Raw genomic sequence first — 27,306 nt, forward strand, 5'->3', positions numbered from 1 at the left:
GTAATGATGATGGCAAACCCAAGTTCCGTGAACAAAACCACATAGAAATGAGCAGCAAAAGCCATCCCCAACGCCAGAAACGAAAGCCAAACAAAGATGGTGGCAACTAAAGCAACCCTAGTAGATATTTGCTTATCGGAAAATATCACCCAAACCAGCAAATATACGGCATTAATGGAGCTGCATATAGCCAGAGCATCAAATATAACAAATGCTTTGAACATGAATTTTCTTACTGAATGCCTGCCCATAACAGCGGCGTGCAGAGCCGTCTGTCCATTAGGTCCACCATGATTAGGAGATGGAGCAGTTAATCTTCCCAACGCATAACCAACTACGCTTTGCAATCCTTGCCGTGAAGCCAGATACAATAGAGACTCGCCCTTCCTATTAGCCGACCATACTCCAGAATCCGCCCGTTCCAGCCACTCCATAAGGTGAACACCACGCTGTTGTTTGTTCTCATTTGTTGTATTGGTTGCATTAATTGAACCTCTTTCTGGGTCCTCGTTGTTTTGGACGATTTGAGGAGTTCTTAGCTCAGCTCTATTGATGTGACCATTAATTGAATCTCTTTCAGGATCTTCACTGTTTTGGACGATTTGATGAGTTCTTAGCTCAGCTCTTTTCAAGTGCCTGTTAATCAATATTCTTCCAGGATCTTCATTGTTTTGGACAACGTGAGGAATTCTTACCTCAGTTCTATTAAAGTGTCCAGCTCTCGTCGCAATATGTAGTGGAGTGTCCCCATTGGAATTTCTCATGGATAACAAAGATTGGCATCTCTGGTATAGTCTTAAGGCGAAATCCATTCTTCCGAAACTCATGGCAATGTGGAGGGCTGTGTTCCCCGAGGGAGTTGCTTGAACCCAGTTGAAATTGGAGTCGGTGCTGTCGAAGAATGTGATATTCCCCTCTTTTGCTGCGTTTGCCAATTTAGGATTCATGGATTCTCTATTTGTGTATGCTGGTCAAGGTTCTCGAGGAGTATGGCTCGCTAAAAGTCTAGTGGAAGATTTTCTGGCTTTGGTAAACTGAAGACCTCAGCTCCGCCGCTCCGCCACGGTCGGATGGACGAATCTGTATCGATCTGCCTTCGGGACTCGGTAACAAAGAGCTGCTGGACGCTATGCACTCCAGATGTCAAATCATTCATTCCCTTAATAACATCTGCACCTTTCTACTGCACTGCCTAGACTCTCTACAGATAACATAATAAATTTAATTTTTAGTGATCGGTGAAAAAAAATGAACCGATTTAGTGATAGGTGGAAATTAAAATCGGTTCATTTTAAAAATTTACACCTATTTTATTTGGTTGTAAAGGGGATGGTGCAGAGGAGGAGAAAACGATCTAGGAAGAGGGAAATAGGGGAAGAAGAAGAAGAAAAAAGAGGAGAAGAGAGAGAGCGCAAACAACTGCTCCTCTCCGGCTGATTACAGTGGCGTTCTGCCTTGTTGGGTCCGGCTGATTACAGTGGCGTTCTGCCTTGTTGGGTTCAGATCTGCCTTTAGAGTTAGGTTGCAACTGCTCCTCTATCTGGCTCTCCCTTCGTAGGTGGGTTCAGATCTGCCTTCGGAGGTTGGTTGCAACTGCTCCTCTCCAGCTCTCCCTTCGGAGGTGAGTTCACAACCAGTTGCAGCGGGGTGACGAAAAGAGAAAAAGGGAGGGGGGGAAGAAGAGAGAGATGTATTTATTATATTGATTATCCATGTAAATGAAAGTCAAAATAAATCATGTTTACAAAAAATCGACTCCGGTGAAAAACAATGAAGAACGGCGGTAGTGTCCGGTGAAGAATGGTCTGGAATTTCAGAGAATGAACGGTCAAATAGTCTCCAGTGAAGAAAGTTTTAGATTCTCAAATAGTGAAAAATGGTCTGATTTATCAGAGAATGAACCGAATAATAATCTCGACTGAAGAACGGCATAAACAATTGTTAGAGTTTGTATTAGAGTGTTCTGTCAAAAAAGAAATAGGAATTCTACGTAGTTGTTCGGTTAAGGGCAAATAGAAAACATTACCTCCATTTTTGAAAAAAAAAAAATGATAGATACCTCCCTTCAAAACACAATTGCTGACTTGCATTTATTAAGTACATCACGTTGCTTCATGTGATGAAACACCACATCCAAGAGCTATTGTTATTAGCCACTTGATCAAACACCACTTGACAGAAGTCAATAGATACCACATTGGAGTGGCAACAGCTGGCAATGTTATTCATTAGTGTTGGCAGCAGTACTAAATTTCCTATTGATATAAGCAATGTCTAAGTCTAGAATAAAACATTTAATTTAGCAACAAGACAAAGAAAATCAAGTGATGTAGCGTGATCCGGTAACTCCTAACTAGCGGGGGCTTCGCTCCTACCTGGCAACAGGGCACCTGAGAGGAAACAGAGAAGATGAAGGATTCTTGGGGGGCTTGCCGGGTGGGAATACTCCGATGCTTAAGTTAGAATTGAGAGAGGGAGAGAGAACTGAAAATAAGAAGGAATTGCAGAGAGAGCTAAGAGTGAAGGTGCGCTAATTCGCAATTACCTTTGCCTCTTATGGGTCGGGGCCTTTTATGCTGAAAACCTGTCAAATCAGGCATAACCGCCTTTGTCAAATCAGGTGTAACCACCTCTGTCTCTCTGTCAAATCAAGTGCAACTGTTACTGCCAGAGCAGAGGTGTAGGGTGTATAGCCATTGCAGAGTACGGCCCTGCCAGGCGTGAGACATGTTTTTGAATCAACAATCACGTCGCCGCCTTACGAGAGATGTGGGTGCAGTCTGCAGATTTGGCAGATCTGGTTGTTAGGCAGGAAATCCTTCAGTAATTCACTAAGTTACTCTTATCCCGAGCTTCCCTTTACTGAGCTACTCTTTACCGAGCTACTGGTATTATACCGAGGTTCCTCTACCCGAGGTGGGGACCTTGAGCTCGGCTTAACTCTGGGAATGAACTTGTCCCGGGGTTTCCTTAGCTCGGGATGCCCCTGACTTTGGAGGACCTCAGTTCTAAGTGTTTGCTCGGAAAGGATTGGAGCTCGGAGCTCGGGGCACTTGGAGGAGTGTCTTGTAGCCGAGCTGCAACGTTGGACCATAGCGGAGTTTTCGTGCCGAAGTGTCACTTATGCCAAGTCATGTCCATGTATCCCCTTATCATGAGGTCGGGTCGAATCACCCTCCATCAATTGCCCCCCACTCCCCGTGCTAGGGGTCTTGACCCAGTGCGGAGAGTTCACGGCGTGATGGGTGGATTTGGCTCGAGGATTAGGTCGCTAAGTTAGATGGCTCGCCGGTCTAGACTAGTTCGCTCCTTGGCTCAATCGAAAACAGCCCGGGTCACGTACAGTTCACATGCGGACTTCATGCGCTTTATAGACTCCGTGGATGCCAAAAAATGCGCTAAACTAATTTCACCTCGGGGGGCGTGCAACCAGTTTTCTTGAGAGTCGTTGGAATGTCTTGATCTTGACTATTGATTTCCGGACATAGCGGCTATAAATAGGGGGGACCCCTGTCATTTTCTTCGCCATAAGTTGACAAACTCTCGCTTGGAGGTCGCGGCAAAGCTCTCTTAGCTCGGGTTTTCTGGTCTGCCAATCTTCCTAGCTCGGTCTTCCTTCCTTAGTGAGTTTCCTTAGCTTCTCCTTCAGTTCGTTTCTAGTCCTTTACTTTCGTTGTTAGCCTCTAGTTTCCGTAGTCCGTTTAGTTCGTACCTATGTCAGACCAAAGCTTCAACTCCTTGGACGAGCCCGAGGTGGGTACCTCGGCTTACATAAGCATCCCCGAGGCGCACTCCACTTACGAGGTGCGGGAGGCCTCGGGCAACCTAGCGTCTGCCTCCAGCCGAGTCAAAATGCCAGACCGGTTTGGTCCCTCTACCATGATGGTAGACAAGCTTAGAGGATTAATAGATCGGTACTACCTCCCCAAGGAGTACTCCTACAACTCCCAACGAGCAACTTTCCCTGGGAACATGGTCACGATGAGATCGTGATCTTCACGGAGTAGCTCATAGCCGGGCTCCGTCTTCCTCTTCACCCCTTAATCATTGAAGTATTGAACCACTTCGACGTAACCATAGACCAACTCCATCCGAACTCCATTCAGAATGTGGTCGGGACCATCTCCCCCTATTCCGACTATGCCCTTCCACTTGACCTTGATATTTTTTCTACGATCTTGTCCATCAAGAAGAACGCATCTAGCGTTCTCCCCGAGCACAGGCAGACTTATTACTTGTCCCCCCGCCCTGGGTACAAGCTACTACATAACCTCCCTAGCAAAATCCCGGCCTGGAAACGGGACTACTTCGTAGTTCAGAGCCCCGAGGGATGGCCCTTTTCTACTCATTGGAGGGTGGCCATTCAAGACTCTGGCATTACACTAGACAAAGATACAAGGGAGATACTCCATTCGTGGGCGGAGCTCGGCTTCGACTACAAGGACTTCATTACCGAGAAGAAGCTCATTGAGGTCAGTCTAAGTCCCGGTAGGTTGCCTTGCCTTAGCGTTAGCATCTTTTGTAGTTCGTACTTTCTTGATGACATTACTGATGTCGAACTCTGTTGTAGGTCCTATGGAGCGTCTTAGTGCCGAGAAGCTGTTCGACAAGATGAAGAAGAGGCAAAAGCGAGCTACCAAGAGAGCCCGCATCGAATCTCCCCCGGCTCTTACCCCAGAGCCCATGCAGCCCGCCCAAGCTCCTCTAGTGATTGTCTTGGAGGATTCGGAGATCCCCCCCCTTCGAGAGTTTGAAGCTGCCATGGAGGCTTCAACCGCATAGCCTGCCACTGCGGAGCCCGCCAGTACGAAGCCTGCCACCACAGAGCCCACTAGTACGGAGCCCGCTCCTGAGATGGCTGTCTCAACGTTGGGGAGCAGGGATGCAACCCAGAGTGTGTTGAACCCCAAGAACAGCCTCCGAAAGAGCAAGGGGGCCACCTATGCTGAAGAGGTCTCCGAATGGGCCGATCACGCCTGCTTAGCTCGGAGCTCGGGCAGCTACACACTCCATGGTGGTGAGTCTATTTACTTAAAAACTTTTGCGATTCGTCGCCTTACCAGTGCTAACTAACATTCCTTTGGCAAGTGATCTCCGCCGTCCATGCCCTCACTCTCCAATCCGACAAGAACTTGAAGCGAGCTCTAGCTGCTGAAGATTCTACTCGCAAGGCTCATGCCGATCTGAAGCTAGCTCGTGGTTAGATCCATCATCTAGAGAGCGATACCATCGCTCAAAAGAATTATATTCAAGTGTTAATGTTGGAGAAGGAAGAGTTGCAGCGCAAAGAGGAGAAGCTACAACGCAAGAACGAGGAGTTCCTTTGTGAAAAGGATCAACTGCTGCTCAAAGTGAAGGAGCTCGAGTCGGGCAAGGTGATCTTGGAGCGCAAGGTGGAGAACCTGAAGGCCGACGTCAAGGAGCGGACTGAAATCCCTGTCGGTGCCTTAGACGAGGCTAAGGCGAAGGCTGTTCAGGATTACGTCCAGTCTGAGGAGTTCGATGTAGTGGTGATGGAGGCCTACTAAAAAGGCTTCAAACTTAATCGGTGGTTGATCAAGTGTGAGTTCCCGCAACTTGACGTGAGCACGATCACCACCTCGCAGATTACGAGGGAAGTAGCCCAGCTAGCTACTGAGGACCCGGACTCCGATCCAAAGAGTGACGACGAGGCTACCACCACCGATCAAGTCGGCACTTCGGAGGTTCCGAGCAAGGAGAATGCTCCCCTTTTAGTTAGTACTCTAAGCCTGTGAGCTCAATTTCTTTCTTTTTTTTGTGAACTTGTAATGAAACTTTGTAATGAACTTCTGTAATGAAGCATTTTGCAATGGGAAATATTTTTTGCCAAGTGTTTGTGCAATTTATCTTTGCCGAAGTAGTTGTCTTACCCCGAGCTATTAGGTTATCGAGTCAAATTACAGATGTGGGTGTTCTTTAACTACTATTACCCCAAACCGTCTCCCAGTACTTAGTAGGGGTGATTTTGTAAGGTACACCAAGGTGGGCGACATGGTAGGGTATATGTTCGACTTGTTTCCAGCTGGGTTATACCCGATTTGCTTGCATTTGGAGTGTTAAAAAGCCTATGCCGTTGAGGTGACTAAGTCTCCTGCGGTGTCGAGGCCCTTTGCTAACTCGGTGCATTATCCTAGGCAAGGGGAGCGACTCACGGTTCGCTCTTCCTAGGGTTCTTACGGTACCAGACTTCTTTTGTTAGTTTGGCATCTTGGCCCTTAGGCTGGGAGAGCGACTTGTAGTCCAGTCCTGGGGTTTGCCCATGCCAAATATGCGACTGGGCTTATGGTGCCGAGCTCCTCTTGCTAGCTCAGCGTTTTGGCCTTTAGGCTGGGAGAGCGACTTGTAGTCCACTCCTGGAATTTTCCCATGCCGAAGAGGCGACTGGGCCTTATGGTGCCGAGCACCTTTTGCTAGCTCGGCGTTTTGGCCCTTAGGCTGGGAGAGCGGCTTGTAGTCCACTCTTAGATCAGCAATTATAGATAATATTGCCTTAGGTTGACAATGTTCCAAGCTCGAGGTACCCGCTTCCCTTCTAGGGTTTCGAGCTCATATGCTCCTCCCTCGAGCACCCGTTTCACTCGGTAGGGCCCTTCCCAATTTGGCTCGAGCTTACCAACACCGGGCTCAGGTACCATAACTTTACGAAGGACCAGGTCCCCGACACAGAGATTCTGCTTTTTGACGTTGGCGTTATAGTACCGAGCTACTCTCTATTGGTAGGCCGCGGTCCTGTACCTCATCAAGCAGGTCGAGGTTGGTGCGCAACTAATCTTTGTTTGCTTCGTCATCATATGCTTCCTGGCGTAGCATCGGTACCTCAATCTCGGTGGGAATTACTGCCTCAGTGCCGTAAGTGAGGTTGAAGGGGGTCTCACCTGTTGTGGTCTTCACTGTGGTTTGGTAGCCCCATAATACGCTGGGTAGCTCGTCTGCCCAGAGTCCCTTAAATCGGTCTAGGCATGCCTTTAGTCCACGAATAATGGCTTTGTTTGTGACTTCCGCTTGTTCGTTCACTTAAGGGTGCGCTACCGAAGTAAAGTTTTATTGTATGCCCATATCTTTGCACCAGTTCTGAAATTTGATATCCTCGAACTGCTTGCCGTTATCGGAGACGAGTACCCGGGGTAACCCAAAATGGCTTACTATGTTCTTCAAAAAGAAATTCTACACATTCCGCACTGTGATCATTGCAAGAGGTTCAGCCTCTACCCACTTAGTGAAATAATCGACTGCTACTACCAAGAACCTCCTCTGTCCAGTTGCTGGTGGAAATGATCCTAGTATATAAATCCCCACTATGCGAAGGGCCAAGGGCTGGTGAGGTACTTGAGGTCAGTAGCGAGCTGGTGGTGGATGTTGGCGTGCTTCTGGCACTTGTCACATCTTTTGATGAGATTGATCGCATCTGCCTTCATCGTTGGCCAATACTACCCCTATCGTAGTGCTTTCTGGGCGAGAGCCTTACCCCCCAAGTGTTCGCTGCACAGGCCCTCATGAATACCGTGGAGTATGAGCTCGGCCTCGGAGGGTCGTAAGCATCACAAATAAGGGAGCGTGTAAGATCTTCGGTACAGTCGTTCGTCTATCAGGACGTATTTAGCTGCTTGGCGCTCTACCTTTCTAGCGGCATTACAATCTGTAGGGAGGGTCTCGTGCAATAGGAAGCTCATAAGCGGGTCAATCCAGCTCGACTCTGCCTGTGCAACAGGAGCGACCTCCTCTGCCCCCCCGAGAATGCTAGGCCGAGGCAAGTTCTCTATATACACGGTTCTCAAGGTATTATCACTAGTATTGGCTAACCGGGACAGGGCGTCAGCCTCAACATTCTCTGACCTCAGGATTTGCTTGATGAAGTGAAACTGGAAGTTAAGCAGAGCTTCTCTTACTTTGGCTAAGTAGGCGATCATGGTTGGATTGCGAGCTTCATATTCACCTATAACTTAGTGGCTGAAGAGAGATGCGTATGTTCTTGGTAATTTGGCGACACATGGTTCAAATCACCCCATTTTCAAATTTTTAAAGTGAGATAGTAGGCATCACCCCATTTTCAAAATTTTAAAGTGATACAGTAGACATTAGGCATAGACACCCGTGCAGTACGCCGGTACATCGGTGCGTATCAGATCGTATCGCTAAATACTATATGATACGCGTCGATACAATAGCGTATCGGCCTGATACACACTGGATGGTTAAGTATCGAGTTGTAAAGTATCTTATGCCAATGATGTATATACTGATACGATATGCCTCGTATTGAGCGTATCGTATCGATATTTTAATCTTTGCTTCTATCCTTCTCCTTGTCCCTAACTTCTCTAAACTTTGACTCAAATCTTTTTATCACTTCTCTTTTAAAAGATTCACAACCCATAAAAAACAAACCCAACATTTTCACTACTTGGACATCTCCCTCTACAAGTTGATTGATGAAACTATAACCCCCCAAGCCTTCTTCGCTAGCAGACACCAAACCTTTCCCACTCAAACTATCATACGATACTTTTTTGGTCATCTCTTCTTCTCCTTCTCTTATGCTTTTCAAAGATTCTACTATAGCTTCTAATTCACCTCTCTCTAGGGTTGGGATGAAGCTTGCACTAGCACCCAATTCACTATCCTTTGCCAACTCCACCGTGCACCATATCCTCCTATCAAAATGCCTCCTACACAAAACCTTCAGACTGGCCTTTCTCACCACCCCTTTAGATAAGATTACATTTTTGAGAGATCTTGTTAGGTTGAGATGCAACTTGGCCTCCCTTGGATCTGTTGCCACTCTTAGCAACACCTAAATTGTTGAGGATGGGATTAATCTCTTAGCATCCCCATTGCAACCACCTTTACCAACTAGCCCGACCAATAAAACATAATTCCCTCCTTGGCCTGAATTTGAGAGTCCACTATCCTTAATGATACTTGAACCGCATACCCCAAATGTATGAGCTCCTAGGTTATTGGCATCCACGATTGGTGCCACCAAAGAATTTCAATTCGAAGTTCCATCCAACCATGAGGTGAGCCCCACCTGACTACCTGCTTTCCTTTGTTCATGGAATGAGAGCACTAAGCTCCTCCACCATCGGGCTCTTTCCTTACCCAAGGTTCAACTTCAAAGTATTGAAAAAATGCCAAGTGTATCACACAGATAAATTTAATTGACAGATCGAGATATGCCTTAGATACACATGGATACAGACGAAATATTAAGATACACATGGAAACACATGAAAATACTATAGATACTCCTACAAATCATGAATATACAACATTAAAAATATGGCCTAAATAAGCTATATATACATAAAAATCACATCATTTAATGATTTTTATGAAAAAACATATCATAATCAACATATGGAAACATAATGGTATTTTCTAATAGGGTTATAACTACAAGATATAGGCATAATAATTATTTATTGAAACATATTATATAATTTTTTAAACAATCATTTATTTCTTATTCAAACAATTATTTTATTTTTTATTACAAAAAATTAAAAATAAAATGTAACAGAAAAATAATTTTATCGATTGATAAATATTCCATATATTTACAATGTGGTAAATAATATGTTTAGATAACTACAAAATTATAAAATAATAAATATTAAAAAATAAAAATAAATATTTTACAATAAATTTCAATAGATCTATAACTTAAAAATTAGAAAAGAATATTCTAAAATTACAAAAGTTTTAAAAATAAATACTTTTAGCTTTACAAAAATAAATATTTGTATACTAAAAATGAAAAAAATAAATATTTTTTACTAAAAAAATTATAAAATATAAAAATGAATATTTTAGAAATTTCAAAAGATCTATGGATATGGTAGATCACCCATAGATCTATAACACAATTATTCTTTGTGGGAAGTGATGAAGGGTGATTTGGCCCGACCTAGTAAACAGGGGACACATGGACACAACCTGACCAAGAGATGACAATTCGGCCTGACAAGTTCAGTTCGAAACAGTGGAGCTCACGTACTCCGTCACCTTGGCACAAAGGCCGCAACTTAAGAATCACCTTGGGACAAAGCCACCTCGATGCAGGTCTCACCTCAGCATAGAGGCACTTCGGTATTCAAGCCAGTTTGGAACTAAAAGGCCGAAGTAGCAGTTCGGAACCAACAACTCGAACCAACACGTAACCGACTCCTACGTAACTAACTCTAGGGGTCTCTCCAACAATTCCTGGATCTCTCGAGATCTCGATAAGTTAACAGACCTCGACCTATTCGGGATCACAATGAGCACTTATCCTCACTCCACCGGAATCGAAGGAGGAACGAGATAAGCCTTACATGTATGTTGTTCCTTTGGAAGTGGAGCAAACTCCATCTCCACATCCCGGATATCCCGGAACTCTTTTGTGTGCCCCTTGAATACTCAACTATATAAAGGCTCCAACCCCGATGGCATGAGGTACACGTGATTTCTCTGCTCTCTAGCTCTCTTGCTCTCTACATTCTCAAAGCTATTTCAGCTCGCAAACAACTTGCCAACTTAAGCATTGGAGCAACCTCGTCGGGCTAGCCACCCTGGGTTCTCATCTTATTTTGCAGATTTACCTAGCTTGGCGTCCGATTGGAAGCCAGATCATCCACTAGCGGAGAGCAGTCAGATCGCACAACATCAATTGGCGCCATCTGTGGGAAACACTACAAAAAGCTAAGTTCTCATCCTCTGAAAGGCTAAGTCCTCTTCTTCCAGAAAGCTAAGTTCTCATCTTTTAGAAACTAAAGCTCTCACTTTCTAGTTTCCAATTTTTATGAATTCAAAGACTATGCAGGAAGTTGATGGCCAACAGACTAAGCAGCTCTGCCGACTTTATTTCAACTCGGATAAAGCCTCATCAGTCCTCTTCGCGAGGTACCCTCTACAAGATGAGCTCTTCATGGCTTCCGCAGGAGTTGGCGACCAACAGACTACACAGACACCCTTGCTGGTTGAGCCTTCCAAGGCACCCGTGCGAGCTGGTGACCTAAAGTTAGTAGTGCTGCCCCTGTAGGTTGAGCTCCTAGTAGCTTCTTATAGGAGTGGGTCACCGGCATCACTAACGAGGCTGATGCTACGAGCTATAGCTCTAAAGTGCCGAACTGATAAAAGACCTCGGCACCACATAAGACCCAATCACCTCTTCGACATGGGCAAAGTCAAGGATAGTGGACTACCAGTCACTCCCAAAGCCTAAGGGCTAATGTGCCGAACAGATAAAAGACCTCGGCACCACATAAAACCTAGTCGCCTCTTCGGCATGGGCAAAGTCAAGGAGAGAAGACTACAAGTCACTCCTAGAGCCTAAGGGCTAAAGTGCCAAACTGATAAAAGACCTCGACACCACATAAGACCCAGTTGCCTCTTCAGCATGGGCAAAATCAAGGGTAAGGAGAGTGGACTGCGAGTCGCTCCCAGAGCCTAAGGGCTAAAGTGTCGAACTGATAAAAGACTTTAGCACCACATAAGACCTAGTGGCCTCTTCGGCATGGGAAAAATCAAGGGTAAGGAGATTGGATTGCAAGTCACTCCCAGACCCCAAGGGTGCAAACACTTGGACTCTTCTAACTTGAGAAGCAAATTGGATCAACGCTTATGAGTTCATCAAATTCGTCATTCCAAGCCAAAAATAGCAATCTACTCCCTTTGCCGAGTTACTTTCAGCTTGGGAGTGGGGGGCAATCGATGAGGGCGGATTTGGCCCTCTAATGACATTGTGACATGTGGCATCTCGGAACAAATAGGTGACATCCATAACCACTTAGGCAATAACTTGCCTTAGCCAAGATGATGGTGTCCCAGCTAGCGACCTGGCTCAAGCATCGACCTGGCGACATGGCATAGGCACCGAACTGGCGACCTGGCACAGGCGCAAACTGGAAGCCTAGCACAGGCACCGACCTGGCAACCTAGCATAGGTGCCGAACTGGCAGCCTGGCATAGCATTGACCTGGCGACCTGGCACAGGTGCCGACCTGGCGACCTGCGAGACGTGCTCACCAACAAATTTGACATGCATATCCCAACATTCCCACGATCCTTGGAAGTTGACCCACGTACCAAACGATCCGGAGGGTGGTCAACGTGCATGGCGGTTGCCTCTGGGAATCTCGGACCACTTAGGCAACCTCTCGGAAATCATGGATATGGTGCGTGAAGCCCACGCCAACCAATGCCTATATAAAGGCACCAACCCCAATGACATGAGGCGGGCAAGTAAGCATATTCTAGCTCTCATACTTTTGTGATTTTTAGCTTGCAATCTATGAGAGTACTGACTTAATCATCGGAGTGACCTCGTTGGTTTAGCCACCTCGGGTTCGCGTCTTACACCAAAAATATAAAATTTTATTTTTTGTTGTTATCTTATATTTTTTTCTAAATTTTCTTCAAAAAATTAAATAGATCTATTTAAAGCACAAAAGATAAGAATTACCAAGCATTAAGAAAAATACAAAATATTGTAACATACTATCAAATAAATTGAAAATATATATATATTTACCAATTTTCGTAAAAAGTTGAAAAAATTTAAAAAATCTTGAGTTTTGGACATTGTTTTTGGGTTTCTTTTAACAATTTTACAATCCAAGAATGTGTAGAGATAATTTGGTTAGTTTGGAAGAGTAAAAAAGGCTTTTGAAGAGAGTTAGAAGCCTTTTTTTTCCTCAAACTTTTTTAATTCATTTTTTGCCTATAGGAAATTGTACTGTATTGGCTAATACACCCTGATACACCCTAATACAGGTCCGGTATGCCCTGATACAATCACGATATGGGTTCAACATGACGAAAAGACTTGATACAAATGATTTTGTAGCATTCCCGAGCCGACCCCTTAAAGATATGATATGTGTCGACCAATATGGGTTAGTACATTTTGAAAATTTGAACCTTGACCCTACGTAGTTTTAGGGCACTTCTCACCACTATTTTCCAACCTATCTCTAAAAAGGCAAACTTGGCCTCACTAGTGAATCCTTCTACTAGACTTCCCCCTTCCTTGGAACTTAACTCATATGGAAAAAACTTTGGGTGTTTGTGAAAAACTAGCTTGGGCTATTTTGGGAGTTTGCTATGAATGACATCTCATAATAACTATGTGGTGATAAACAATATTTACACTCAATACCTTTTTAGTTGAAAAGACAAATGAGGACCTGAATTAGCTGAAGTGTAATGTGTAGAGGCTCCCAATACCCATCCTATTTTTTTCTAAACAACCAGAGTGATCTCCATACGGAAAAACTTTGGTTGTTTGCGAAAAATCGCCTATGCTGTTTTGGGAGCCTGTTGTGAATGACATTTCATAATAACTACGGGTAAACCAGTATTTATACTCAATAACTTTTTAGTTAAAATGTCAAATGAGGACTTGAATTAGCTAAGGTGTCTTGTGTAGATCCTCCTAAGACAGCCTAGCCTATTTTTCATTTTTCTAAACAAAAACTTCGTCGGTTTGTGAAAAACAGCCTGAGCTGTTATGAGAACTTGTTGGGAAATGAGGACTTTTTTCGTTGAAAGGACAAAATGAGGACTTGAATTAGCTAAGGTGTGATGTGTAGAGGCTCCTACGTCAGCCCACCCTGTTTTTTACAAATAGCCCAAGTAATCATCACTCATACTTCATCCACTACAATTAATGACTAAGGAGACACTTTGCATGACACCTCTCTCTACTCACGTCTCACCTTTATAAGGCTCTAATTTAAAATTTCATGACATAGCATCAGTACACTTTTCTCGGGTCTGGATGTAGTAGGCACGTTAGTAAGCGCACGAAGCACCTAATAGCTGTGTGATACCTTTCCCAGTTAATTCGCCTTTAATCTTAGGGGATATTTGAACCGTGACCATTTTTCAGAAAAAACGGTGCCACATCAGATCCACAAAGCTGTTTCAACAAACGCTAATGTATCTCATTGTTTGGTTCAACCGATTATTAAAAAATCAGGCCATTTAAATTTTCATGACATAGCAACAGTACACTTTTCTCAAGTTCGGATGTTGTAGGCATGTTTGTAAGCACACTAAGTAAGCACCTAATAGCTGTGTGACACCTTTCCCAGCTAATTCGCCTATCATCTTAGGGGGTGTTTGGAACTGTGGCCAGTTTTTAGAAAAAACGGTGCCACGTCGGATCCACATAGTTGTTTCAACAAACGCCCATTTATCTCATTGTTTGGTTCAGCCGATTATTAAAAAATCGGGCATGTTGGGACCCATCGATGCTTGCATCAGTGAACCGTTTCCCCCAATGGTTGTTGATGTCTATCCTATGTGGTGCTTACCTATCAGCACATACATGAAAAAAAAAAGTGATGAAAAAACGATGCTTACCAAACAACATAGTGTTGCTCACTGCTTACGTGGCAGAAGTGTTTTTTATGAAAAGCACATGGGAATTTTTTCTTGAAAATCCCACAAGTGCGCTCGCTTCCAAACACCTTGTTAATGTTTTTGTTCTGTTAGGAGTTTTCTATTATTTTATTATTTGTGTCAAAATAATTAAGAATAAAAAAATCATTAAAAAGAAAACTTGTGCCATTTAATGCGCCTTTCTCTCCACCCTTCTGCCGTTTAGGGTTCTCCCACCTCTGGACCTTCAGTCGTTGCAACTGGTTGGTTGGGGCAGGCACTCAACTTGGTTGGGTGGAGTGGATTCAATTAGTTTCATTGTGTTTTTTTAAGGACCCTTAGAATAAATATCACATATAATTCTATTAATTACAATCTTTTTTCATCCTCTACTTTAGAAGTTCTTAAACTAATTTTTACTCTATTGTTTTCAGTGTATAAATTATAAAATTTTAAAACATAAAGATGATTCCTACACATGGAGAGCTTTAGTAGTAATATATATAAACTAGTAGAGGGGCCCTGCTTCGTAGGGTCTGGAATGCAATTGTCTACCAGTTGACCTGGTCTCTGGCAAAAGACCATTGAATCGGTCAACGATTTATTGACCCAAGTGGTCGAACCATCGACCCGTTGATCCATTCAATGGTTTTTGATTGTTTTTTATTTTTTTAATTGGGAACCATTCGGGCAACTGATTATGTTTTATCCTAATCTTGGTCCCTGGCCAAAAACCGTTGAATCGATCAATGACCCATTAACCTAAGCGGTTGAATCATTGACCCGTTCAATAGTTTTTGGTCATTTTTTTATTTTTTTATTTTATTTTTGTTGTGAGAATGGGCCATCCGTTCGAGTCGAACAATCGAATTGTCAACCCAAAAACTAGTCGCTAGAACGGTTTCATTTTTAGGTCGTTTGAGTTACACGCTCGAATGACATAACACGTATGGTACTACTTAATTGAATCATCCAAGCAACTTGTTCCATTTTACCCCAATCCCAGTTTGTCGCCAAAAACCACTGAATCGGTCAACAACCCATTGACTCGAGTGGTTGAACCGTCAACCAATGGCCCATTTAATGGTTTTTGGCTACTTTTTTATTTTCTAAGTTTTGTTGTTAGAATGGGTTGTTCGTTTGATTTTGGACAGTTGAACCGTTGATCCAAAAACCAGTGGCAAGAACGGTTCCATTTTTGAGTTGTATGAGTCACACGGTCGAATGACATAACATCATGATTTTTAAAACCAACCCGGAGATTGAACCAATTAGGAGTCTAGTTATCGGGTCAAACGACCGTTCTGGCCAAACAGTTGACTCATTCTTGCAAAAGAAATAAAAACATTCAAAACCATTGGAACGGTTCGATACCCATTGATTAACAATATTTATAATAATTATTATATATTTATATAATTAGATAATTAATTCTAACAAAAAAGACATGAATCAATTTTCTAGAGATATGCATAAACTATTTTGACGAATTGATGTTTTTGTTTATTGAGAAAGACATACAAAAATAGATAAATATTTATTATGACAAAAAAGACATAATCGATTTTCTAGGGATATGCATTAACTATTCTGATGAATTGAATATAAGTGTTTCTATTTACAAATTTATGATAATCAATGTAGTTCTCCTGCCCTTCTAATCAGTTCGTTCATTTAGGTTTTCCTTTTCTATGATTGTTTCAATTTTAATTATTTTGACACAAATAAATAAAACAATAGTTAATGCACCTTTCTTCTAAACGTTTTTGTTACGAATTATTTATTATTTTATTATTTGTGTCAAAATAATTAAAAATACAAAAAACAATAAAAAAGGAAAACCTGTGCCACTTAATGCGCCTTTCTTTCCAACCTTCTGCCATTTTGGGTTCTCCCACCTCTTGACCTTCAATTGCCCAAACATCGATGAAGACTCTGGTTTTAGCTGGGATATGGTAGCCATTAACATTGATAGCTCTAATGGGCTTTCTTCGAATCAAATAGGGAGCAGGAGGATGTAATCTTAGAGTCTCTTTGGTAACAGCTTTTAAATAAGCCATTTGATGAATGTCATCTTCTTCAAACTTGGATTTCTTACCCACAACACGTCTAACTTCTTCTTGGGCTTTTCTCATCACTTTGGGATTCCTGACGAGTTCGGTCATGCTCCATTCGACAGTAATGGCCGTCATATCACTTCCACCAATAAACATGTCCTGTGAATAAGTAGTGGGAACATGATATATAAGATATATATATGAGCAAATTAGTTAAGAAATATATTATTTGGAGTGCAAAAGCCAAAATGAGTACAAAATTGCATTTGTAGGTCGACGCATGGATCAACTTCGATATGATATCCGAGAAAGCCAGCAATTGTAATGTCATTTAAAGGAGTTCTAAACTGAGAAGATCAAAAATTGTTCTTAATTAATATTTGGTAGTTCAGAAACAGAAATGAATATTACCAAAATGATTGCTTTGATGTTGTCTCTAGTGATGGGGATATCGAGCGTTGAATCCTTCTGAGCTTGGAGCAAAATATGCAGAAAGTCTTCTCCCTCCCTCTGGTCCTTACTTCTTTGGTCATCAGTAGTACTAACATGATCTCTGATCACTTGATCCAGGAGTTTATCCAACTCTTGAGATGTCCTCTTTAGCCTCCCATCCAATCCGGTAACTGTATAGATCCATCCTATGGGAAGAAATCCTGAACGCTAAACATTCCCAAAAGTGACATTACCTCCGTTGTCGAAGGCCCGATCCGTCTGCTATTTTCATCTTCTTCTTCAAACTTGCTACTGAAAGCAGCTCTAGAAATCAAGTTATCGGATAGAAAGCTAAGTAACTCGCTTAGATAAATTAGTTGTGCAACTGACATGCGTGAGATATCTTCTCGATCAAAAGAGCAATCTCTTCTTCCCTTATAAATCTGAATGACTGCACTCTCTTGACGCTCAAGAGGCGGAGAACAGACATCTTCTTCATCCGTCTCTAGTACTTGCCGTAAGGTGCAAACCCCAAGTCATTACAGCCATAGAGAAGCTTCTTTGCAGCAGTTGTAGAAGGCCTAGTTGCAAAGTTAGTATCTTGGGTCTTAGTGATCTCCATAGACATCTCTAAGGAGGAAACGACGAGTAGAGGGACACTGCCCAATGCAATAGCATGAGCGGCCCCATACTTTTGAGACAGGGCCCTGAGAGAGCGGTAGGGAAGCGTGCCAAGTTGGTGAAAATTTCCGATGACTGGAATCCTCGTTGGAGACGGTGGCAGCTTGACCGAACATCCCCGGAGTCTGAATAGGAAGACAAAAGAGAAGAGGAGAAGTGGAACATCCGAGCAAAGGGGGCGAAATCCCTGAAACTCTCCTTCTAGACACCTGCGAAGAGTGCCTTCTCTCTCTCTAACACCTACCCGTCCCAAGCAGAACCGCAACCTGCTATTGAGTTTGGAAGTTTCGAATTGTCGCCCTCTACCTCTTTTGAGAAACCCAACATCGTCATGTGTTTGCAAAGTTTTGGATCTAAGTGAAGCTATTATCCCATTATCCCACGATTACATGTTTAGAATAATGTTCGTTCTACTAGAAATAAAACCATCCGAAGCCTGCTGAAGGTACATAAGCATGCATCACAGTTAAGCCTTCCATAAAAAAGAAAGAAATTAAAAATGTAATCGTAGACAACAAAGTCTTAAGATACAACAAGCCACATCAATTTATTAAAAGAAGTCACAGTGGGAAAAGAAAATCCACTCCAAAATGACAACAAAACATAGATAGTAGTTGTAATTTGACTTATTGCTGACAGAATAGAAGCACACTGAATATCAAATCGAGAGGAAACGCAAAATCCAGTCCGATGACCTCGACTTCTTTTGGAAAGAAGGAAAGCTTTCTTTGGATGGTGGATAGCAAGCCTCGTCATCCATACACGGTTTGACGTGGTTTTGTTTTCTTATGGAGTTTCAGCCATATTGGAAGGAGTATTATCTCCTGAGTGAGGATAAGACTTATCCACAAATCTGAATCATAGACATACTTGGGAATGAAAGGTAAGCATATTGGAAACAAAGCTACGACAGAAGTAATGATGATGGCAAACCCAAGTTCCGTGAACAAAACCACATAGAAATGAGCAGCAAAAGCCATCCCCAACGCCAGAAACGAAAGCCAAACAAAGATGGTGGCAACTAAAGCAACCCTAGTAGATATTTGCTTATCGGGAAATATCACCCAAACCAGCAAATATACGGCATTAATGGAGCTGCATATAGCCAGAGCATCAAATATAACTAATGCTTTGAACATGAATTTTCTTACTAAAGTTGCCCTTCCTTTCCCTGCACCATCAGTTTCATATCCTCCTGTCAAAGTCAGAGCTGCAGAAAAGGCAATAGAAGCAATAAGTGTTGATACCACTATAAGGGTATTAATATGTTTCTTGTAGTAGCTTTCGCTTTTTGTTCTTTCTCCCTTTGTAGTATCTGGTTTGGCATATCTGGTGGTGATCACTTCTGGTTGATTCCCCAAATATTTACAATAATATTTGAGTATATATGAAATTATAAGCTGCATAACGGAAAATTTCTCTAAATCAGCCTAAAATCCGACAATATTTCTATTTCTCCAGGTTTTCCATCTCTGAGAATTCAAAGCGCAACTATTTAATGAGAAGGTCATACCTTTTGAAACATAGCATCTTCTTCGAAGTCCACTGCAGGCACCTTTGAAAGGGTCCACGCAATCCTAACATGGCAGTTGATGGTGGCCAAATGTAGAGGTGTATTCCCCTCCTTATCCACCTGGTTTTTAAAACCCGTGTGATAGCGCTCACAAAAGTATTGAACAACTTCAGTCTGTTTTTCCAGTACAGCAACATGAAGAACATTTAGGCCACTATAGTCATCAACCAAATCAATGCAATCTGGGCAATATTCAAGGAGCGTTTCAATGATCTCCACCAGCCCAACAATGGTTGCTTTATGAAGAGGTGAGTGTCCTTTATTATCCAAGTCATATGCAATGGAAGTGTCTCTTTGTAATAATAGTTGCACCGTTTCGAGATCACCGAATAAGACGGCATAATGAAGAGAATTCATATTAGTTTCGTCTTGTTTCTTGATGAGTTCCGGCATTCTGTCCAGTATTGTTCTTATAATACCTAAAATTTGAAGGAAAGCAAATGAACCATGATAAATGCACGGCCGAATGGAGAACTGAATTGTATGAATAATTAAAAAAACCTTTATTTTTCTTCTTGGTATCAGAGCAGGTTCATTTTTTCCTTTTTTTCACATTTTTTTTCCATACACACTGAATTGTATGAATAATTAAGAAAACCTATTTCAACCCAATTGTTAGTGGTTTCTTGAGAGAAGGGGATTGGCTTTGTCGTCCTATTGACAAATTCAAGTGTGTTGCTCCAAACCCTAATTTTCTGGAGAAATTTGATTGCGGAACCCATAGGGAGTTTGAGCTGGGTGCTCGGTGACTGAAGGCCTTCTCATTCTTCTTCTTGAAGATCGAATCAAGTGGATTGGTGTTCTGTGAAGTCTACAAGGAATTGCTGAGTTTTCTTTGTTTCTCCCAGCTTCCGGGTGTGGCATAGGTTACCGGTTCGGTTGCATAGAGGTTAGCTCATAACACAGTTTTTGTTATTTATTTGTTGTTATTCGAAGTTGGTTGAAGTCATTTTTGATGTATTTAAGAAGATGAACTCCTCATACTTTGAAAATAAGCATGTTGTTGAATCCGGACAGGTTCCGTAAGCCTCTGTAGACTTTCTATTGGCTGCGACCACAGTTTAAGTGGATGGAACTAATTATCTGGCTTGGTCACAATCAGTAAAGATTCATATTTGTAGTAGAGGCAAATGGGGTTTTATCTTTGGGAGTCCGGAAGATGATCCATCATATGAAAAGTGGATGCAAGAAAATTATACTGTTATTGGATGGCTTGTGAATTCTATGCAACCACAAATTAGTCAACGCTATTTGTGATTGAATTCAGCAAAGGAAAATTGGGATAGTATTAATGAAACCTATTCCCAAAAATTAAATGTGGCCTCAGTCTACAAGTTGAGAAGTGATGTGAAGAATTTGAGACAGGGGGAGAAACCATTAGATGTATACTTTCAACACTGAAGTCTTTATGGCAAGACATAGATTTGATAAAAGTCGTAACGTGGGACACCACTAATGATGCTAAGACCTACAGAAAACTTGTTGAGAGAAACAAGGTGTTTGAGTTCTTGACAAGGCTAAACCTAGAGTATGACATTACAAAACAAAATATTTTATCAAAGGATTGTGTCTCACTGTGTCAAGCATATTCCTTGGTAAGTAGTGAAGAAAGCAGAAGACTTGTCCAAGTCCAAGGGGCTAGTCTAAATGATCACTTTGCTTATATGGGAGTGAATCCCAAAGGGGTTGCAGGGAATCCAAGTAGCTCAAGGAAGAAAGAGATTATATGTGAGTACTGTCAAAAGCCAAAACACATTGAAGACAAGTGTTGGAAATTGCATATTGAGCTCCTACCACTTTGATTTCAGAAGTTTGATAATATAAAGGCAAAGAGTGCCAATGTTGTTGCTGGTCCAGATTGTGACAGATAACAAACTGAAGGGATGACGACTAGTGAAGCAGTTAGCAGCTATGAAGGCAGAATATGAGAAGTTCGGGAGGATGATCAGTCACCTAGAGGGTGTAACCTTTTCTTCCAACCCTCTAGGAAATTCAACATCTTCTGTATTTGCTCATTCAGGTATACGGGCTTCTACCAATCGTGCAACCATTCCAGGTGATCGTAGGATCCTTTGGATTATTGATTCTCATGCTTTTGATCATTTGACCAACTTTTCTATTTTGTTTGTTTCATATGGTTTATTTCCTGGACGTGACAAAATCACCCTAACTGATGACTCTCTTGCCCCTATCTTCAGCAAGGGAACCATCAAGGCAATAGACTCCTTGGTTCTTCCTTCTTCTCTTCATGTATGCAGATTAAATACAAACTTGTTATCTATAAGAAGCCTAATTAAGTCATTAACCCAAAATAATATTTAGGTTTAACACGGACCATCTTCATCCAATTGGAAATATTATAAGGTTTTTTTCACTTTGATATTGCTTAACAAAGCCGGTGTATATATGATATTGTGGTCCTTTCTTAATACAATCTTATTCATCTTATAAATGGAGAAAGCAATTGAGATGTATGTAGAATCCGACACACAATTATTCATTATTGTTAAGACACGTAGGAAGAGAAACATATTTAAATAAGACCACTCTATTTTTTTTTTAAATATAACTACTTAAAATTGAATCATTCCAAGACATTTATTCTAGAAGCCATTGTGCCAAATACCTAGTAAAAATTAAGGTGTATTCAGTAGTGTGTAAATATCGTGTATGAGACCATTTTGGTCTAATCCATGGTAAGATATGGTGTTCTATTATGTGTGAATAGTTTCCATCCACAAAATAGCATTAAGGTGTATTCAGTAGTGTGTAAATATCGTGTATGAGACCATTTTGGTCTAATCCATGGTAAGATATGGTGTTCTATTATGTGTGAATAGTTTCCATCCACAAAATAGCATGAACAGGGATGGGACACACCCTAATTTATCGTTCACAGCATTTCTCATGGACAGTCCACACTATAGTGTAGATAGTTTATAGAAAAGTTTCAGTGTTATGCACTTGTATTACAATGGTACAATTATTCTCATTTTATTTAATCTTTTAATAATTTTTAAATTTTTAATTTTTAATATTTTATCAATAAAATAATAAATTTTAGTGTTAATTGTAGCATATGTCCAACGGTCTGTTTCTCAACTATTTTTTCATTATTTAAATATTAAATTTTAATATTTTTATCAATAAAATCATATTTAAAATATTAACTTTTATTTTTTAGTTATTATTTAAAATAATAATTTTTAGTTATTAAAAAATGCAATTATTGTCTACATATTAATGTTTTTTTCAATTTATTTATCATATAAAATACAAATATTAAACATTTATGATTAATTTTATAATTCTCCAATAAAATGTATATGAAATATATGAAATCAAAAAGTGTGGTCTTATAGAACGCCATATGAGTGTGTTGTAGACTACCAATTTCACACTATATAACATCCCCTAAACTTTCAAATATTTACCTGAATGCCTGCCCATAACAGCGGCGTGCAGAGCCGTCTGTCCATTAGGTCCACCATGATTAGGAGATGGAGCAGTTAATCTTCCCAACGCATAACCAATTACGCTTTGCAATCCTTGCCGTGAAGCCAGATACAATAGAGACTCGCCCTTCCTATTAGCCGACCATACTCCAGAATCCGCCCGTTCCAGCCACTCCATAAGGTGAACACCACGCTGTTGTTTGTTCTCATTTGTTGTATTGGTTGCATTAATTGAACCTCTTTCTGGGTCCTCGTTGTTTTGTACGATTTGAGGAGTTCTTAGCTCAGCTCTATTGATGTGACCATTAATTGAATCTCTTTCAGGATCTTCACTGTTTTGGACGATTTGATGAGTTCTTAGCTCAGCTCTTTTCAAGTGCCTGTTAATCAAGATTCTTCCAGGATCTTCATTGTTTTGGACAACGTGAGGAATTCTTACCTCAGTTCTATTAAAGTGTCCAGCTCTCGTCGCAATATGTAGTGGAGTGTCCCCATTGGAATTTCTCATGGATAACAAAGATTGGCATCTCTGGTATAGTCTTAAGGCGAAATCCATTCTTCCGAAACTCATGGCAATGTGGAGGGCTGTGTTCCCCGAGGGAGTTGCTTGAACCCAGTTGAAATTGGAGTCGGTGCTGTCGAAGAATGTGATATTCCCCTGTTTTGCTGCGTTTGCCAATTTAGGATTCATGGATTCTCTATTTGTGCATGCTGGTCAAGGTTCTCGAGGAGTATGGCTCGCTAAAAGTCTAGTGGAAGATTTTCTGGCTTTGGTAAACTGAAGACCTCAGCTCCGCCGCTCCGCCACGGTCGGATGGACGAATCTGTATCGAGCTGCCTTCGGGACTCGGTAACAAAGAGCTGCTGGACGCTATGCACTCCAGATGTCAAATCATTCATTCCCTTAATAACATCTGCACCTTTCTACTGCACTGCCTAGACTCTCTACAGATAACATAATAAATTTAATTTTTAGTGATCGGTGAAAAAAAATGAATCGATTTAGTGATAGGTGGAAATTAAAATCGGTTCATTTTAAAAATTTACACCTATTTTATTTGGTTGTAAAGGGGATGGTGTAGAGGAGGAGAAGACGATCTACAGAGGAAGAGGGAAGTAGGGGAAGAAGAAGAAGAAGAAAAAAGAGGAGGAAAAGAGAGAGAGCACAAACAACTGCTCCTCTCCGGCTGATTACAGTGGCGTTCTGCCTTGTTGGGTCCGGCTGATTACAGTGGCGTTCTGCCTTGTTGGGTTCAGATCTGCCTTTAGAGGTAGGTTGCAACTGGTCCTCTATCTGGCTCTCCCTTCGGAGGTGGGTTCAGATCTGCCTTCGGAGGTGGGTTGCAACTGCTCCTCTCCAGCTCTCCCTTCGGAGGTGAGTTCACAACCAGTTGCAGCGGGGTGACGAAAAGAGAAAAAGGGAGGGGGCGGGGGAAGAAGAGAGATGTATTTATTATATTGATTATCCATGTAAATGAAAGTCAAAATAAATCATGTTTACAAAAAATCGACTCCGGTGAAAAACAATGAAGAACGGCGGTAGTGTCCGGTGAAGAATGGTCTGGAATTTCAGAGAATGAACGGCCAAATAGTCTCCAGTGAAGAAAGTTTTAGATTCTCAAATAGTGGAAAATGGTCTGATTTATCAGAGAATGAACCGAATAATAGTCTCGACTGAAGAACGGCATAAACAATTGTTAGAGTTTGTGTTAGAGTGTTCTGTCGAAAAAGAAATAGGAATTCTACGTAGTTGTTCGGTTACTGGCAAATAGAAAACATTCCCTCCATTTTTGAAAAAAAAAATGATAGATACCTCCCTTCAAAACACAATTGCTGACTTGCATTTATTAAGTACATCCCGTTGCCTCATGTGATGAAACTCCACATCCAAGAGCTATTGTCAATAGCCACGTGATCAAACACCACTTGACAGAAGTCAATAGATACCACATTAGAGTGGCAACAGCTGGCAATTTTATTCTTTAGTGTTGGCAGCAGTATTAAAATTCTTATTGATATAAACAATGTCTAAGTCTAGAATAAAGCATTTAATTTAGCAACAACACAAAGAAAATCAAGTGATGTAGCGTGATCCGGTAACTCCTAACTGGTTGGGGCTTTGCTCCTAGCTGGCAATAGGGCACCTGAGAGGAAACGGAGAAGATGAAGGATTCTCGAGGGGCTTGCCCGGTAGGATACTCCGATGCTTAAATTAGAACTGAGAGAGGGAGAGAGAACTGAAAGCAACAAGGAATTGCAGAGAGAGCTAAGAGTGAAGGTGCGCTAATTCGCAATTACCTTTGCCTCTTGTGGGCCGGGGCCCTTTTATGCTGAAAACTTGTCAAATCAGGCATAACCGCCTCTGTCAAATCAGGCGTAACCACCTCTGCCTCTCTATCAAATCAGGTGCAACTGTTACTGCCAGAGCGGAGGTGGTGGGCGCAGGTAGCCGTTGTAGATTACAGCCCTGTCAGGCGTGAGACATCTTTTTGAATCAACAATCACGTCGCCGCCTGACGAGAGATGTGAGTGTAGTCTGCAGATTTGGCGGATTCGGTTGTTAGGGAGGAAATCCTTCAGTAATTCGCTAAGTTACTCTTATCCCGAATTGCTTTGTACCAAGCTACTCTTTACCGAGCTACTAGTATTATACCGAGGTTCCTCTGCCCAAGGTGGGGACCTTGAGCTCGGCTTAACTCTGGGAATGAACTTGTCCCGGGGTTCCCTTAGCTCGGGACGCCCCTGACTTTGGAGGACCTCAGTTCTAAGTGTTTGCTCGGAAAGGACTGGAGCTCGAAGCTCAGGGCACTTGGAGGAGTGTCTTGTAGCCGAGCTGCAACGTTGGACCATAACGGAGTTTTCGTGCCGAAGTGTCACTTATGCCAAGTCATGTCCATCCACAAAATAGCATGAACAGGGATGGGACACACCCCAATTTATCGTTCATGGCATTTCTCATGGATAGTCCACACTATAGTGTAGATAGTTTATAGAAAAGTTTCAGTGTTATGCACTTGTATTACAATGGTCCAATTATTATCATTTTATTTAATCTTTTAATAATTTTTAAATTTTTAAATTTTAATATTTTATCAATAAAATAATAAATTTTAATGTTAATTGTAGCATATGTCCAACGGTTGATGAAGTGAGACTGTAAGTTAAGCAGAACTTCTCTTACTTTGGCTAAGTAGGCAATCATGGTTGGCTCGCAAGCTTCATATTCACCTATAACTTGGTGGCTGAAGAGAGATGTGTATGTTCTTGCTAATTTGGTGACACATGGTTCAAATCACCCCATTTTCAAATTTTTAAAGTGAGATAGTAGGCATCACCCCATTTTCAAAATTTTAAAGTGAGATAATAGACATTAGGCATAGACACCTGTGCAGTACGTCGGTACATCGGTGCGTATCAGATCGTATCGCTAAATACTATACGATACGCGTTGATACAATAGTGTATCGGCCTGATACACGCTGGATGGTTAAGTATCGAGTTGTAACGTATCTTATGCCAATGATGTTTGATACCGATACGACATGCCTCGTATTGAGCGTATCGTATCGATATTTTAATCTTTGCTTCTATCTCTCTCCTTGTCCCTAACTTCTCTAAACTTTGACTCAAATATTTTATCACTTCTCTTTTAAAAGATTCACCACCCATAAAAAACAAACCCAACATTTTCACTACTTGGACATCTCCCTCTACAAGTTGATTGATGAAACTATAACCCCCCAAGCCTTCTTTGCTAGCAGACACCAAACCTTTCCCACTCAAACTATCATTCGATACTTTTTTCGTTATCTCTTATTCTCCTTCTCTTCTGCTTTTCAAAGATTCTCCTATAGCTTCTAATTCACCTCTCTCTAGGGTCGGGATGAAGCTTGCACTAGCACCCAACTCACTGTCCTTTGCCAACTCCACCGTGCACCATATCCTCCTATCAGAATGCCTCCTACACAAAACCTTCAGACAGGCCTTTCTCACCACCCTTTTAGATAAGATTACATTTTTGAGAGATCTTGTTGGGTCGAGATGCAACTTGGCCTCCCTTGGATCTGTTACCACTCTCACCAACACCTAAATTGTTGAGGATGGGATTAATCTCTTAGCATCCCCATTGCAACCACCTTTACCAACTAGCCCGACCGATAAAACATAATTCCCTCCTTGGCCTGAATTTGAGAGTCCACTATCCTTAATGATACTTGAACCGCATACCCCAAATGTATGAGCTCCTAGTTTATTGGCATCCACGATTGGTGCCACCAAAGAATTTCAATTCGAAGTTCCACCCAACCATGAGGTGAGCCCCACCTGACTACCTGCTTTCCTTTGTTCATGGAATGAGAGCACTAAGCTCCTCCACCATTGGGCTGTTTCCTTACCCAAGGTTCAACTTCAAAGTATTGAAAAAATGCCAAGTGTATCACACAGATAAATTTAATTGACAGATCGAGATATGCCTTAGATACACATGGATACGAACGAAATGTTAAGATACACATGGGAACACATGAAAATACTATAGATACTCCTACAAATCATAAATATACAAAATTAAAAATATGGCCTAAATAAGCTATATATACATAAAAATCACATCAACTTCTAGCGGGGAGCAATCAGATCGCACAACATCAATTGGCACCATCTGTGGGAAACACTACAAAAAGATAAGTTCACATCCTTTGAAAGGCTAAGTCCTCTTCTTCCA

General features: G+C 41.7%; 1 protein-coding gene across 1 annotated transcript; it reads right to left on the reverse strand.

Moving 5' to 3' along the window:
- Positions 1 to 17,379: 17,379 nt before the first annotated feature.
- LOC148852389 (uncharacterized) lies at positions 17,380 to 19,521 on the reverse strand. Its single transcript, XM_088945790.1, has 3 exons — positions 19,069 to 19,521; positions 18,426 to 18,955; positions 17,380 to 17,680 (listed from the first exon to the last, which is right to left on the reverse strand). Exons 1-3 carry the CDS (start codon positions 19,519 to 19,521, stop codon positions 17,380 to 17,382), a joined length of 1,284 nt encoding a protein of 427 aa, XP_088801916.1.
- Between the last annotated feature and the right edge of the window lie 7,785 nt (positions 19,522 to 27,306).

This window comes from Nelumbo lutea, chromosome 5 (genome assembly GCF_056320005.1).
Source record: "Nelumbo lutea isolate HS-2025 chromosome 5, American lotus-T2T, whole genome shotgun sequence".
Lineage (NCBI taxonomy): Eukaryota > Viridiplantae > Streptophyta > Magnoliopsida > Proteales > Nelumbonaceae > Nelumbo > Nelumbo lutea.

What these genes read in the sequence shown, in the direction of transcription:
- LOC148852389 (XM_088945790.1), bottom strand. Translation starts at nt 19,521, where the DNA reads ATGCCGGAACTCATCAAGAAACAAGACGAAACTAATATGAATTCTCTT. An exon ending in AAGATGCTATGTTTCAAAAG is followed by an intron (nt 18,956 to 19,068) that starts GTATGACCTTCT and finishes TCCGTTATGCAG; the next exon opens with CTTATAATTTCATATATACT. An exon ending in TGCTTACCTTTCATTCCCAA is followed by an intron (nt 17,681 to 18,425) that starts GTATGTCTATGA and finishes CTTCCTATTCAG; the next exon opens with ACTCCGGGGATGTTCGGTCA.